Raw genomic sequence first — 15,027 nt, 5'->3', positions numbered from 1 at the left:
CTCCCAAGGTGGGAGGAGTGGGTGTCCCCTGTGTGTAAGTGGGCAGCTCCTGCTGAGCCCTCAGCTCACTGGGGAGCGTGACAGTGGGGCCATGCGCCTGACACTCCTCTCTGCTTGTGGACCTGGTGAGGCAGGGAGCAGAAAACAGAGCCACTTGAAGGCTTTCTGTCTGCGTCTGTGTGTGGTGTGGATTTAGTTGTGCTTTTTTCTTGCTGGGAGAGCACAGCCACCATTTACAAGCAGTGTCACCCTCATGGGTGGCGAGGACAGAACAGGAGCCTCTGCTCTCTGTACCTATCTGGGCCAGGTGGGCTCCCATGCCCTGGCTTCCATCTCTGTCTCAGCGACCATTCAGCCCTGCGCAGGAACACATGTTGCTTAGAAAAGCCAAATCCAGCCCTTGTCTCGGTCTCCTCTGGTCTCATGATGTGCATCTGTTACCTGGAAACTGGAAACCAGTCTATCAATGTCTGTGCCAATTTTTTATTCCCTCCCCAACCTCCTTCCCCATACGACTTTTTATTTATGTAGGATGTGTGCTGTCTAATGATGGGATGACCACACTTTTCCATGTTCTAAAAGTGCTCCTCTCCCGCAGGGTCCCAGGGCTGATGGTTGCTTTGGGCCTACAGCTACATCTTACCCGCCTCCTGCCTCAAAAGCCTGTGTGGTGGCAAAGCCGGTGTGGGGCTGGGGAACGCAGCGTTCTCCAGGAGGGGGACCCGGCTCTCCTTCTGCAATGCAGGCGAAGGCCTAGATGCCAGTGTGACCTCCCACAAGACATGGCTTCCAGACTCCCCGACCAGAAATGATGCTTTTTTGCCTCGGGCCCGGGGTTTGAAGCAACCTGGCTTTCTCTCGGTAAGTGGCTGGTGTCTTAGCAGCTGCAATCTGAGCTCATCCACCTACACACCACTGTGGGGGAAAGCACTGCTGAAAATTTCATTAAAAAGTTTCCTGAGACGATTTGTGTGCGTGTTGATTTCATGATCAGCGCCACTGGGAAGAACCCCTGAGCCGGTGAGGTGGGGCTAGAAGCAGCAGGTGCGTGATGGGGCTGGGTGCCCAGGAGGCCTCAGTGCTCAATCAGGCCAAGGTGGCCAAGCCCAGGCTGCAGGGAAGGCCGGCCTGGGGGGTGTGGGTGAGCACAGGCAGGCGCCAGCTGGGCAGTGTTAGGATGCTGGAGCAGCATCCATAACTCCACTGAGTCGGGTAGTCTGGTTGGGGCAGGGACCACTGTTGCTTTAGCAGAGAGAGATGATCCCCACTGGGGAGAGGCTGTTTTGACTCTGCAGGTGGGACAGGGACAGATGGCCACCAGGGTGACCCGGCTGGTCTTCCTTTGCTATGCTAAGCCCTGGGACATGAAGGATTCCCTCCACACACAGCCTGGCCCCGGGTTCTTACCTGTGGCCACCGCTCTGGCACGAGCCCCTCAGTCTTGGGTGGTTTCTGTCTGGTCCGGGATTTGGTGTTGCTGCTGAGTCCAGCCTTTCCATCACCTCCGCATGGGCTGTGGGTGTTGTCAGCCGCCTCCCGCCTTGGCTTCAGTAGCTCACCCAGGTTACAGGGGAGCTGCCCTGGGCTGGAGATGGGTGTGCACCCTGGGTCCTACTTGAATGAATGCAGCTTGAGGAGACCCAGCCATATCCACTGGGCCACAGGTTACCCTCGGCAATGCCCACATCAGCCGTCAGCCTGAGCTTCCCCAGGAGAGCAAGGCTCACACGACAAAGGCTGCCCGTGGCCAGTGAGGTGGCTGAGCCCAGCCAGGACCTTTCTCGGACTTCCGGGATGTGGCTCTGCTCATGAGCTGCCTGGTCAGCTCTCTCGGGGTGAGAGGGGCTTGTCACACGGGCCCCTGCCTGCAGTGTGACTCTTCTCAGCTTCTCTCAGCAGCCCTGCCTGCGGAGTGTCACCGTCACCATGATCATTTCCCTGACACTGCGAGGGTGTGGGGACGTCCTGGGTAGAGACAGGGCCCATGGCAGCAGCAGGCTCAGGGGCGCCCTGCACTGGTGGGCTGGGGACCTGGTGGAGACCACACCAAGGGCTGGACAAGGGGACGAGCCCTCTCAAGTGGGGCCAGATTGGATGGGAAACCAGCTGCTTTGGGCAAATGAGGCCACTTCTGAATAAGCTCCCAAACTAGATGGTGCCGAGGGCCCTGGACCTGGCAGCTGGGCTGGACATCGCACGGCCCTGTATTCCAGGAAATGGCATCTCAGTGCTTGTCTGGCCATTTCTCCAAAAGAACCATCCACAGGCCATTTTTCCATTCCCCTCCTATGCACAGACGGGGCCGGGCCTGACCAGAAACTCTCCCTTAGCATTTTCAGTCACTGCCAAAACTTGAGCGCAGCAGTGAGGATGTGATGTTAAAATGTGACTCTGGGCCAGGCAGTGGCTCGTGCTCGTCAACCCAGTGCTTTTGGGAGGCTGAGTTGGGAGGATCAGTTGAGATCAACAGTTCAAGGCCAACCTGAGGAACATAGATCTCTACAAAAAATAAAAACTAGCCAACTCTGGTGACATGCACTGGTAGTCTCAGCTACTCAGAAGGCTGAAGTGGCTTCAGCCCAGGAGTGCAAAGCTGCAGCTATGATCCTGCCACTGTATTCCAACATGAAATACAGAGTGAGACCATGTCTTGAAAAAAGGAACAAATAAACTAGGTATAGAAGAAACATACCTGAAAATGGTAGGGCTGTGTGCAGTGGCTCATGCGTGTAATCCCAGCACTTTGGGAAGCTGAGGTGGGTGGATCACTTGATGTCAGGAGTTCGAGACCAGCCTGGCCAACATGGTGAAACCCTATCTCTACTAAAAGTACAAAAATTAGCCGGGTGTGGTGGCAGGCACCTGTAATCCCAGCTACTCAGGAGGCTGAGCAGGAGAATCGCTTGAACCCAGGAGGCGGAGGTAGCAGTGAGCCAAGATCACAACATTGCACTCCAGCCTGGGTGGCAAGAGCAAGACTCTCTCTCAAAAAACACAAACAAACAAAACAACATTACTGAAAATAATAAAAGCTGATACAACAAAGCCATAGCTAACCTATTATAGAATAGGGGAAAGTTGAAAGCATTTCCTCTGTAAACAGGAACAAGACGAGGATGCCCGTTCTCACCACTCCTATTCGACATCACACAATCAGGCAAGAGAAAACAATAAAAGGCATCCACACTGGAAAAGAGGACATCAAATTATCCTTGTCTGATGAAGATGTGATCTTGGATCTAGAAACATGTCAAGGCTCCACCAGAAAACCCCTAGACTTGATAAATAAATTAATACAGTCATTTGCAGGATACAGAATCAAAAACAACAACAAAAAAATCAGCAGCATTTCTATACACCAATAATGGTCTGGTTGGGAAAGAAATTAAGAAGGCAATCCCATTTACAATAGCAACAACATGGAAAGATGTATGCCACAGAAGAAATTTTACCAAGGAGGTGAAAGATTTCTACAAGGAAAACTACAAAACACTGATGAAAATGTTTAAGAGGACAGAAAGAAATGGACAATCATTTCATGCTCGTGGAAGGAATTCATAGCATTAAAATGACCATACTGCCCGAAGCGGTCTAGAGATTCAATACAACCCCTACCAAAATACCAATGTCATCACTCACAGAACTGGAAAGTCCTAAAATTCATAAAAAAGAACCAAAAAAGAGCTCAAAGACCCAAAGTCATGCTCAGCAAAAACAACAAAACTAGAGGCATCCCATTTCACTGCAAATTAGACTACAACATTTTTGACAAGTGCATAGTAACCAAAATAGTATAATCCTAGCATAAAACTAGACACTTAGATCAATGGGACAGATGAGAGAACCCAGAAAGACAGACACATATTCACAGCCAATTGGTCTTTGACAGAGCTGACAGAAACACACACTGGGGAAAGGACACCCTCTTCAATGAATGGTACTGGGAGGGTTGGATAGCCACATGCAGAAGAATGAAACTGGACCCTTATCTCTCAGCATATAGAAAAATCACCTCGAGATAGATTCAAGACGGAAATGTGAATGTTAAGATATGAAACCACAAATATATTGGAAGGAAACATAGACACAACACTTCTGGACCTCACTCTAGGAATTTATGATGGGCTCAAAAGCCCGACGTGGAGAAGGATAAGCTGGAGGATGGCGCATTGGACTTGTGTCCAGCAGAACTCCTGACAGCGCATGAGGGAGCCTTAGAAGCCAGGTTCCTCCTTGCTGTGCCTACGCGGGAAGTGGAGTTGCTAGGGTGAGAGGTTGGCCCAGACTTGCACGTGAAGCCTGCCTTGTTTGCAGTGGCACTGGATCCCCGACTTGCAATTGCAGGCGTCGGTTTAAATGGTCCCCCAGGGATGTGATAGAAAGTAAAGGCAGAAGTGCCACCCAACAGAGTTGCTCCCCGTGCCAGGTCCCACAGTCACCATGGAAGTGCTCTGCCTGGGGGGCCCCTGGGTGTTCAGGCCCCCTCATGCCCTATTTCCTTTGGTCCTTTCTCTTAAAAGATTTTCTTCTGACAGAATGCAGACGTGGATCCGACTCTACTCCAAATTACCGTGGGTGCAGTTGTAGGGCTAGAACTGGCTCCAGAAGTGCCAGGCTGTGGGCTTCTCATGCTTCCGTCCATGCTTGCAGCTGGGAAGGGGGCAGGAATCTGCCACATGACCTGGGCTGAGTACCAGAAGTACCATTAGTAGAAAAAGGTGGTAGGAGGGGGATCTGAGGAGGAGAACGTGAGGGGGCCTGGTGGTCTGTGCTCCGTGCCAAACATGGGAGCTCTAGAGGGGGCCCCTGCAGCAGAAGCCAGGGGGGCCACTGGGCCCAGGCAGTCTTGGGACTTGTGTCTCTCCTGCTGTGCATCCATTCTGGGTGCTTTAGAGAGAGCGGGCAAACCAGAAGCCCCTGTTGCAAGTGAGGACAAAGTGTGGGAAGGCCGTGATGGTGTACAGTCCGAGATGGCCTTGGCCTCAGCCCGCAGTTCACTGTTGATGCGCTGGAATGCCGCCTCTTTCTCCAGGTCCAGGTCTTCAGCAGTGACCCGGAACCCCAGCTCCAAAGGAGGTGGCAGCATCAAAGGCTCCCCTCGCCTGTGTGGCAGCAGGGGAAACTTGCGTCTATGGGGCCTATCGGCCTGGGATCTGGGGGAGCCATTCCTGGGGGCGAGTGTCTGCCCTGGTGCTATATCTGCTGTCTTTTCACACTGGGTGTGACCCGAAGAGAGAGTCTGAGGTCCGTCCTCACTCACTGTCTTTGAGGAACAGAGGGTCAGCTGGCAGTGGGATGAAGCTGGCCCCCTCCTCCGCTTTACCCCGGGAGACCTCCCGTAGAGCTGTGGGAACTCAAGATGGCATTTCGCTTGGTGCATGAGCTCGTCCAGGAGGTCTAGGATCTCTGGTTGTATCTGACTTCTGACCTCTGGGCAACTGCTTCAGCCGTGGCTGTGGCCCAGAAATGTGAAGGGCCTCCATCCACTCCATTCAGTAGTGACCACAACGTGGGGTTCAATGTGGAGGGGGGAGGGGCTGCTGCGGCAGCTGCAGGAGCAGAAGTGCCAGGCCTTGTTCTTCTGATGCCCGCATCCATGCTTGCAGCTGGGAAGGGGGCAGGAATCAGCGAGGTGACCTGGGCTGAGTCCCGGGAGTGGGAAGAAGTGGCAGGAAGGGGATCTGAGGAGGAGAACAGGGGGTCTGGTGGTCTGTGCTTCTTCCCAGACACAGGAGCTGTAGAGGGGACCTCTGCAGCAGAAGCTAGGGGGGCCACTGGGCCCAGGCAGTCTTGGGACTTGTGTCTCTCCTGCTGTGCATCCATACTGGGTGCTTTAGAGAGAGCGGGCACACCAGAAGCCCCTGTTGCAAGTGAGGACAAAGTGTGGGAAGGCCGTGAGGGTGTACAGTCCGAGATGGCCTTGGCCTCAGCCCGCAGTTCACTGTTGATGCGCTGGAATGCCGCCTCCTTCTCCAGGTCCAGGTCTTCGGCAGTGACCTGGAAGCCCAGCTCTAAGGGAGGTGGCAGCATCAGAGGATCCCCTTGCCTGCGTGGTGGCAGGGGAAGCTTGCGTTTATGGGGCCTAGAGGCCTGGGATCTAGGGGAGCCATTCCTGAGGGCCAGTGTCTGCCCTGGTGCTATATCTGCCATCTTTTCACACTGGGTGTGACCTGAAGAGACAGCCTGAGGTCCGTCCTCACTCACTGTCTTTGAGGAACTGAGGGGCAGCTGGCAGTGGGATGAGGCTGGCCCCCTCCTCTGCTTTAGCCCCGGGAGGCCTCCCATAGAGCTGTAGGAGCTCGAGATGGCATTTTGTTTGGGGCACGAGCTCGTCCAGGAGATCTGGGATCTCTGGTTATATCTGACTTCTGACCTGTGGGCATGGAGGTCTCTCTGCAGAGTTCCGGGACTGGGCACAAAGGGAAAGAGGCCTCTGTTGTCCCGCAGTGGCCAAAATGCAGACCGTGCATCCCCGGTGACCTCGGGGACCCTTCTCTGATCATCAGGATTCTCTTGGACTCTAGGGTACTTGTCCTGCTCAGGCATCCCTGCCCCGCTCTCCTTGAGGGCCCTGAATACTATCTTCCCTGGCCACAAGTCTGGGGACAGCCGGCTGTTGTGCGCTCCAAAGGGGTGACTACCTGCTCCTGGGTCCCACAGAGAGTCCTTGTGCTCAGTGTAGTGGCTGAGCTAGAGGACGCCCTGGAATTCGGCGCACGCAGCACTGGCTTGCTGTGGTACCTGTGCAATCAAATTGAAGGCAGAATCACCGGGAAGGAACACAGGTCTTGCAGGATCACAGAAAACCTTCTTAGAGTTGTCTTGACACCACTGATGCCAAGTGTCCGGGTGCTTGTAGGATGGCCTGCCACTCAGTCCAGGGGCAGGAGCAACAGGGAGATCCCACAAGCAAAGTGAACTGGGGGATGGGCTGAACGGACTCCAGGCAACTGAGCCCTACTAGCAGGTCCTCAGCCTGGGCCCCGACAGGAATGAGGGGCACAGAGTGCCCAGGTAACCGCTCCTGGGAGGAGTGGGGAACCGTCAGATGCTTGAACGCTGGAGAGCTGGACTCTGAGCGTCCTCGTGGAGCTGCCAACTTGGCCAAAGTCTAAGCCAGCAGTTCCTTCTGTTGCCGGGCAACGCGCCTTTTAAACCTGAGGGAGTGGGTGCGTGAGCTCATAATGGCCCCAGTGACGGAACGACCTTAAGGGTTCCGTTGAGATGGAGTTTCGCTCTTGTCCCCCAGGCTGGAGTGCAATGGCGTGATCTCAGCACATGCTGAGACCCGGGCACAAAGGTCGTGAGAAGAACAGGTGCCCACAATGGCTGCAGATCTGCCCATGGATCACTGAAGATTCCTGCTCTCCTGCAGAGGTGGAGATTGCAGTGAGCTGAGATCACACCATTGCACTCCAGCCGGGGCAAGAAGACCAAAACTCCGTCTCAAAATTAAAAAAAAGAAAAAGAAAAAAAAGAGGCCAGGCGTGGTGGCTTATGCCTATAATCCTAGCACTTTGGGAGGTCGAGGCAGACGGATCAGGAGATCAGGAGTTGGAGACCAGCCTGGCCAACATAGCGAAACCCGTCTCTACTAAAACTACAAAAAATTAGCCGGGCGTGGTGGCGGGTGCCTGTAGTCCCAGCTACTCCGGAGGCTGAGGCAGGAGAATGGCGTGAACTTGGGAGGCGAAGCTTGCAGTGACCCAAGATCTCGCCACTGCACTCCAGCTGGGGTGACAGTGTGAACCTCCATCTCAAAAAGAGAGAGAAAGAGAGACAGAGACAGAGAGGAAAGGTTTATTAATTTAATGCACTTTTATGCCCGTGTTCTTCAATTTGCTTAGGAAACACCCACAAGAGAGCTGGGACTGTGGCCCTGATTGTGGACATGAAATATATGGTTTCTTGCAAAAAATAGACACTGAATAATTACGATTTAGTTGAGCTAGAAATCCATTTGGTTTCTTCCATATGTTTCCAAAATTTTCATCCTTTTCTTTTAATTTTGAGATGGAGTTTCGCTCTTGTCCCCCAGGCTGGAGTGCAATGGCGCGATCACAGCACCTGCTGGCAATGGCAGGAGGCTGGGGGACGCTCGCGGGATAGGTACTGGAAGGAGAGGCACCCACACAAAAGTCATGGGAAGACCAGGAGCCCACAATGGCTGCAGATCCGCCAGTGGATCGCTGAAGATTCCTGCTCTCCTGCTGAGGCAGGGGTTGTAGTGAACTGAGATCTCACCATTGCACTCTAGCCTGGGCAACAAGAGCGAAACTCCATCTCACACACACACACACCAAAAAAAACCACACACACACAAAGAAAAGGAAAAGTAGTGGCCAGGCGTGGGGGCTCACGCATCCCAGCACTTTGGGAGGTCGGGGCAGGTGAATCACGAGATCAGGAGCTGGAGACCAGCCTGGCCAACATAGTGAAATCCTGTCTCTACTAAAAATACAAAAATTAGCCAGATATGGTGGCTCGCGCCTGTAGTCCCAGCTACTCGTGTGGCCGAGGCAGGAGAATCACTTGAACCCAGGAGGCGGCGGTTGTGGTGGGCCGAGATGGCACCACTGCACTCCAGACTGGGCAACAGAGTGAGACTCTATCTTAAAACAAATTTTAAAAAAGAGGGTTATTAATTTAATGCACTTTTATGACTGTGTCTTCAATTTGCTTAGGAACTAGAAATCCATTTGGTTTCTTCCATATTTTTCCAAGTTTTTCATCTTTTTTTCTTTTTTTGAGACAGAGTTTTCCTCTTGTCCCCCAGGCTGGAGTGCAATGGCACGATCTCAGCTCACTGCAACCTCCGCCTCCTGGGTTCAAGCGATTCTCCTGCCTCAGCCTCCTTAGTAGCTGGGATTACAGGCATGAGCCACCAGGTCTGGCTAATTTTTGTGTTTTTAATACAGACGGGGTTTCGCCATCTTGCACAGGCTGGCCTCGGACTCCTAACTTCAAGACGGAGTTTAGTAGAAACTCCGTCTCTACTAAAAATACAAAAATAGCCAGGCGTGGTGGCTCACCTCTGTAATCCCGAGGCAGGCGGATCACCTGAGGTCGGGAGTTCGAGACCAGCGTGACCAACATGGAGAAACCCCATCTCTACTAAAAATACAAAATTAGCCTGGCCTAGTGGCTCATGCCTGTAATCCCAGCCACTCAGGAGGCTGAGGCAGGAGAATTGCTTGAACCCAGGAGTTGGAAGTTGTGCTGAGCTGAGATTGCGCCATTGTACTCCAAGCTGGGCAACAAGAGTGGAACTCCATCTCAAAACAAAACAAAACAAAAATTAGCTGGGTGTGGTGGCAGGTGCCTGTAATCCCAGCTATTGGGGAGGCTGAGGCATGAGAATCGCTTGAACCCAGGAGGTGGAGGTCACAGTGAGCCAAGATCAGGCCACTGCACTCCAGCCTGGGTGACAGAGTGAGACTCAATCTCAATAAATAAATAAATACACAATATTAAGACAAAAATCACAAGGACACTACATAAACCATGTTATGCCAGTGATTTTTAAAAATATCAAAACAGTTTTATAGAAAAATATAACTCAGGCCAGGTGGGGTGGCTAACGCCTATAATCCCAGCACTTTGGGAGGCCGAGGTTGGCAAATCACCTGACATCAGGAGTTCAAGACCAGCCTGGCCAACATAGTAAAACCCCAACTCTACTAAAAATACGAAAATTAGCTGGGTGTGGTGGCACATGCCTGTAAACCCAGCTGCTCGGGAGCCTGAGGTGGGAGAATCACTTGAACCTGGGAGGCAGAGATTGCAGTGAGCCGAGATGGGGTGACTGCAGTCTAGCCTGGGCAACAGAGAAATTTCATCTCAAAAGAAAAATATAACTTCATAAAAACGAAGTAGGAAGAAAGAGAAAAGTTTGTCTAGATCTAGAACCGTTAAAGGAATTGAATGTTTATTTTAAAATCTGTATCCCATCCCGTCAAAAATCTCCCAAAAATAAAACCAAAGAAAAGCACCTGGCCCAGATGATTTTATAGATAAGTCCAGGAAACATTAAAAAGAACAGAAAGTCTTTATCTTCTACAGAATTTTTAAAATATAATTTATTTATTTATTTATTTTTGAGAGGAAGTCTCCCTCTGTAGCCCAGACTGGAGCGCAGTGGTGTGATCTCTGCTCACCGCAACCTCCGCCTCCCAGGTTCAAGCAGTTCTCCTGCCTCAGCCTCCACAGTAGCTAGGATTACAGGTGTGCCTGGCTAATTTTTTGTATTTTTAGTAGAGACGGGATTTCACCACGTTAGCCAGGGTGTTCTCGTACTCCTGACCTCAGGTAATCTGCCCGCCTCGGCCTCCCAATGTGCTAGGATTACAAGCACGACCCACAGTACCTGGCCTACATAATCTTTTTTTTTGGTGATGGAGTCTCGCTCTGTTGTCCAGGCTGGAGTGCAGTGGCACGATCTCGGCTCACTGCAAGCTCCGCCTCCCGAGTTCACGCCATTCTGCTGCCTCAGCCTCCTGAGTAGCTGAGACTACAGGCGCCCGCCACCACGCTCAGCTAATTTTTTGTATTTTTAGTAGAGACGGGGTTTCACCGTGTTAGCCAGGGTGGTCTCAACCCCTGTCCTCATGATTCGCCCACCTTGGCCTCCTAAAGTGCTGGGATTACAGACATAAGGCACCACACACGACCCCAGCCTACATAATCTTCCAGAAAAAGAAGCAAATGGAATTCTCCCCAACTCACTGTGAATTTAGTATAGACTTAAAACCAAACCAGACATAAATAGTACAAGGAGGCAAAAGTATAGACTAACTTCTTATGGACATATATGCAAAAATGCTAAATAAAATATTAGCAAATAATCCAGCAATGGATTAAACATGTATCATGACCAAGTTAGGGTTTTCCTAGGAGACTAAGATGATGTAATAAAAGAAAAAACTATTAAAGTAGTACAAACTATCAAAGGAAAAAACCTGTATGATCATTGCAACGGGTTCATTTGTGACATAATACAATTTTTTTCTTTTTTTTTTAAAGTCTTTTTGGCTGTAAGTTTATTCAATGCAAAATAATCCTCTCCAATTTTACTGAGGCGGCTGATGGCGTCCACGACCACATCTGCCTCTAAACTGGAATTCGGTTGCTGACCCAGCCCCAGCCTCGGCTTTCTTGTTGGCACCAGGGGGCAGAGCACTCCCTCTGTAGGTATCTCTGTCGGCTTCCCCTCTTGTGAGTCTTGCAGGTCGCTCACCCTCCAGACCTTTAGACCGAGGCCTGCCAGTCCCTGGACGGCTGTGGCGTAGGGTGGCAGGCACAATCTCCAGGGGCAGATGAAGGTAATCACGGAGATACTGGATACCCTCATTGGTAAGGTACCAGTGGAAAAGTCTCCAGGCAAACTGTTCCTTCACGTAGTAGCCTCGGGACTACACGACATGAAGGCTGGGCACATTCTTTTTTTTTTTTTTTTTTTTTTTGAGATGAGTCTCACTCTGTCGCCCAGACTGGAGTGCAGGGGCGCGATCTCGTCTCACTGCAACCTCCGCCCCCCTGGGTTCAAGCAATTCTCCTGCCTTGGCCTCCCGACTAGCTGGGATTACAGGTGTCTGCCACCGCTCCTGGCTAATATTTTTGTATTTTTGGTAGACACGGGGTTTCACCATCTTGGCCAGGCTGGTCTTGAACTCCTGACCTCGTGATCCACCCGCCTCAGCCTCCCAAAGTGCTGGGATTACAGGCGTAAGCCACCGCTCCTGGCCCGGCACATTCTTGTCTGCCAGCTCCAGGTGCTTAGGCATGTGGACATCCTTCTTGACCACTGTGATTTCCTCTTTAAAAAGGAGTTCATAAATGGCAATCCGGTTTTTCTTAGGCATCAGCATTCTGGGGAGGAGTAGCCACTAAGGCGGCAGGGTGGCCCGGATGGGGGCCGATGGAACTCGAACTCCACCAGAATTTCTTTAATATTTTATATATATACATATATACACATACAGATATCTATATACACACATATATATGTATATATGTGTGTATATACATATACGTATAGGTATATACGTGTGTATATACCTATACTATATATGTATATATGTGTATATACCTATACGTATATATGTGTATATACCTATACGTATATATGTGTATATACAGATATACGTATATATGTGTATATACCTATACGTATATATGTGTATATACAGATATACGTATATATGTGTATATACAGATATGTATATATGTGTATATACAGATATACTATATATGTGTACATACAGATATGTATATATGGGTACATACAGATATGTATATATGGGTACATACAGATATGTATATATGGGTACATACAGATATGTATATATGTGTACATACAGATATGTATATATGTATATACAGATATGTATATACATGTATACACGTACACGTATACGTGTGTATATACGTGTATACGTATACGTGTGTATATACGTGTATACGTATACGTGTGTATATACGTGTATACGTATACGTGTGTATATACGTGTATACGTATACGTATACGTGTATATACGTGTATACGTATACGTATATGTGTGTATATACGTGTATACGTATACGTATATGTGTATATATGTGTATATACATATATGTATACATGTGTATATACATATATGTATACACGTGTATATACATATATGTATACATGTGTATATACACATATATACGTATATATGTGTATATACATATATGTATATACGTGTATACACGTACACGTATATGTGTATATACGTGTATACACGTACACGTACATGTGTGTATATACGTGTATACACGTACACGTACATGTGTGTATATACGTGTATACACGTACACGTACATGTGTGTATATACGTGTATACGTATACGTATACGTGTATATACGTGTATACGTATATGTGTGATATACGTGTATACGTATATGTGTGTATATACGTGTATACGTATATGTGTGTATATACGTGTATACGTATATGTGTGTATATACGTGTATACGTATGTGTGTATATACGTGTATACGTATGTGTGTATATACGTGTATACGTATATGTGTGTATATACGTGTATACGCATATATGTATATGTGTGTATATACGTGTATACGCATATATGTATATGTGTGTATATGCATATATGTATATGTGTGTATATACGTGTATACGCATATATGTATATGTGTGTATACATATATACGCGTATATGTATGTGTGTATATACATATACGCGTATATGTATATGCGCATATACATATACGCGTATATGTATATGTGCATATACATATACGTATATATGTATATGTGCATATACATATACGCGTATATGTATATGCGCATATACATATACGTATATATGTATATGTGTGCATATACATATATGTATATGTGTGTATATACATATACGTATATATATGTTGCTCGCCTATTTTTTTGTCTGTTCCCTATTTTTTTGTCTGTACCGGGAGTGCCAGGAGGACAGGGCTTTGTGTTTTCCTCACCACTGTCTGCCTCATGCAGAGCACAGTCCTTGGCACACGGTAAACACGCTGAGGAGAACCTTTGGGACTAGCGGACTCCGAGCATCATTCCGCTGGGCCCAGTGGGGCCTCTGAAAGGACCCGCCTTGCCAGGCTCCAGCCCAAGGCCTAACGCATGCGCACCGGCTGGCCGGCTACTTTTTTCTTGACCGGCCAAGTGGCACGGCGCCTGCGCGACCCAGTGGCCAGACGGACGCGAGCTGGAGATGGGGGAAGGGGAGGGGGTGGGGGGGTGGGGGACAGCGGCGCCTGCGCAGTGAAGGAATATAGGCGGGGCCTCCACGGCGCCTGCGCAGACGGCCACGGCGCCTGCGCAGACGGCCGCAGCCCTGCTGGGCGCGAAGGGGCTGGCCAAGGGCGGGGGCCGCGAGGGAGGCAGGGCGGGCCCGGCAAGCGGCGCTGCGGGGTTGGCTGCTTCCCTGAGGCTGGACTCAACGGGTCTCGGCTGAGCCACCGGGTGAGCTTACTGCCCAGCTCAAACCAGGAGATTGCGAGGGAGCGATGCGGTGCCGCGCGGTAAGAGCCACGGCCGGGTTCCCACAGTGTTCGCTGGCGGGTTGGTTTATCGCCTCAGCGCCGCCCGCGCGCCGCGCCCGGGCATCCCCGCAGACCCCGGCAGGCCTGGGGCCTGTGCCGTCCCTGCTCCTGGGCCCCTCCAGTGTGTCCCGCGCCTGCGCCTTTCCCTTCCCGCGCCGTCCTCGTTCTGGGCTTCGGGGCTCCTGGGACAACTCGCAGGCTTCGCCGCCGAGACCCACGGGCCTTCGTCCGTTGTTGTTGGGGTTCAGCTGGTTTTGGGATCCCGCTTGCGGCTTGTCTGTGTGCAGACAGGCCGGGTGCGACCCTCGTGCTTGCCTTTCCCGTGCTCCGGTAGAGGCTGCGGCTACCGCCCCATCGTCCGGGTCCCTTGCCTGGGGCGGGGACAGCGTTGTTCGGTGGCCCCGAGGGCGCAGCGCGGAGGAGCAGGGGCCACAGGCAGCGGACCCCGGGCCTGCTGCGGGTGCTGCTTCTGCTGTGGCCGGCGCCCGAGGCCGACGGAATGTCCTTTCTTCTTGAGACGTGGTTAATTGCATCAGGTTGGATGTGAATAATCCGGTACCTGTCTGAGGACGTTTTGCATTTCCAGGAATTTGGTAATTATATTACCTTAAGTAGTTAAGTCTAAGACATCATAGTCACAGCACATTGGGCAAGCTGCCCTGGAGATGACGAAAAGAAATCAGTTTCCAGTAGTTTTAGCCCATTTACAGAACACGCAAAAATTCTGTGATCATTTAAATGCAGGGAACCGTGATTTGTTGATGTCCTTGATCATTTGTCCGAAGTACCCGAAGGGCGAGGAAAAGATTCCCGTGAATACAGCCCAGGTGATTTCAGTGAACAGTGTTTTCTTTTGTCAAAAGAACCTCTTAAGCCATTGATAATATTTCCCAAGCTTATAACAGATACAAGCCTTTAAAAAATGACATTTGCTGTCACCCAGTAGGACACATCTT

General features: G+C 50.4%; 2 protein-coding genes and 1 pseudogene across 5 annotated transcripts in view; 1 reads left to right on the top strand and 2 right to left on the bottom strand.

Moving 5' to 3' along the window:
* Positions 1-4,101: 4,101 nt before the first annotated feature.
* Positions 4,102-7,123, bottom strand: LOC129022945 (putative POM121-like protein 1). Its single transcript, XM_054469320.2, has one exon. The coding sequence runs from the start codon at positions 6,544-6,546 to the stop codon at positions 5,398-5,400; it is 1,149 nt and encodes a 382-aa protein (XP_054325295.2). The 5' UTR covers positions 6,547-7,123; the 3' UTR covers positions 4,102-5,397.
* Positions 7,124-11,069: 3,946 nt separating this feature from the next.
* On the bottom strand, positions 11,070-11,942 carry LOC129022944 (small ribosomal subunit protein eS10-like; annotated as a pseudogene).
* A 1,891-nt stretch (positions 11,943-13,833) lies between these two features.
* The window catches only part of SPECC1L (sperm antigen with calponin homology and coiled-coil domains 1 like), a 148,148-nt gene continuing 146,954 nt past the window's right edge, over positions 13,834-15,027 (top strand). For 2 of the 4 annotated variants that reach the window (XM_054469313.2, XM_054469318.2), the window contains exon 1: positions 13,834-14,050. The gene's annotated coding sequence lies outside the window, so the exon portion shown is untranslated. Of the gene's footprint in view, positions 14,051-14,081; positions 14,665-15,027 lie in introns of those variants that run through there. The other 2 variants (XM_054469312.2, XM_054469315.2) reach the window with 2 other exon arrangements.

Source organism: Pongo pygmaeus, chromosome 23 (assembly GCF_028885625.2).
Source record: "Pongo pygmaeus isolate AG05252 chromosome 23, NHGRI_mPonPyg2-v2.0_pri, whole genome shotgun sequence".
Taxonomy (NCBI): domain Eukaryota; kingdom Metazoa; phylum Chordata; class Mammalia; order Primates; family Hominidae; genus Pongo; species Pongo pygmaeus.
Note: the sequence above shows the minus strand (reverse complement) of the source record. Positions and strands in the feature narration are given on the sequence as shown.

Bases quoted from the DNA above. Each gene is read 5' to 3' on its own strand.
- LOC129022945 (XM_054469320.2), bottom strand. From the start codon at position 6,546: ATGCCTGAGCAGGACAAGTACCCTAGAGTCCAAGAGAATCCTGATGAT.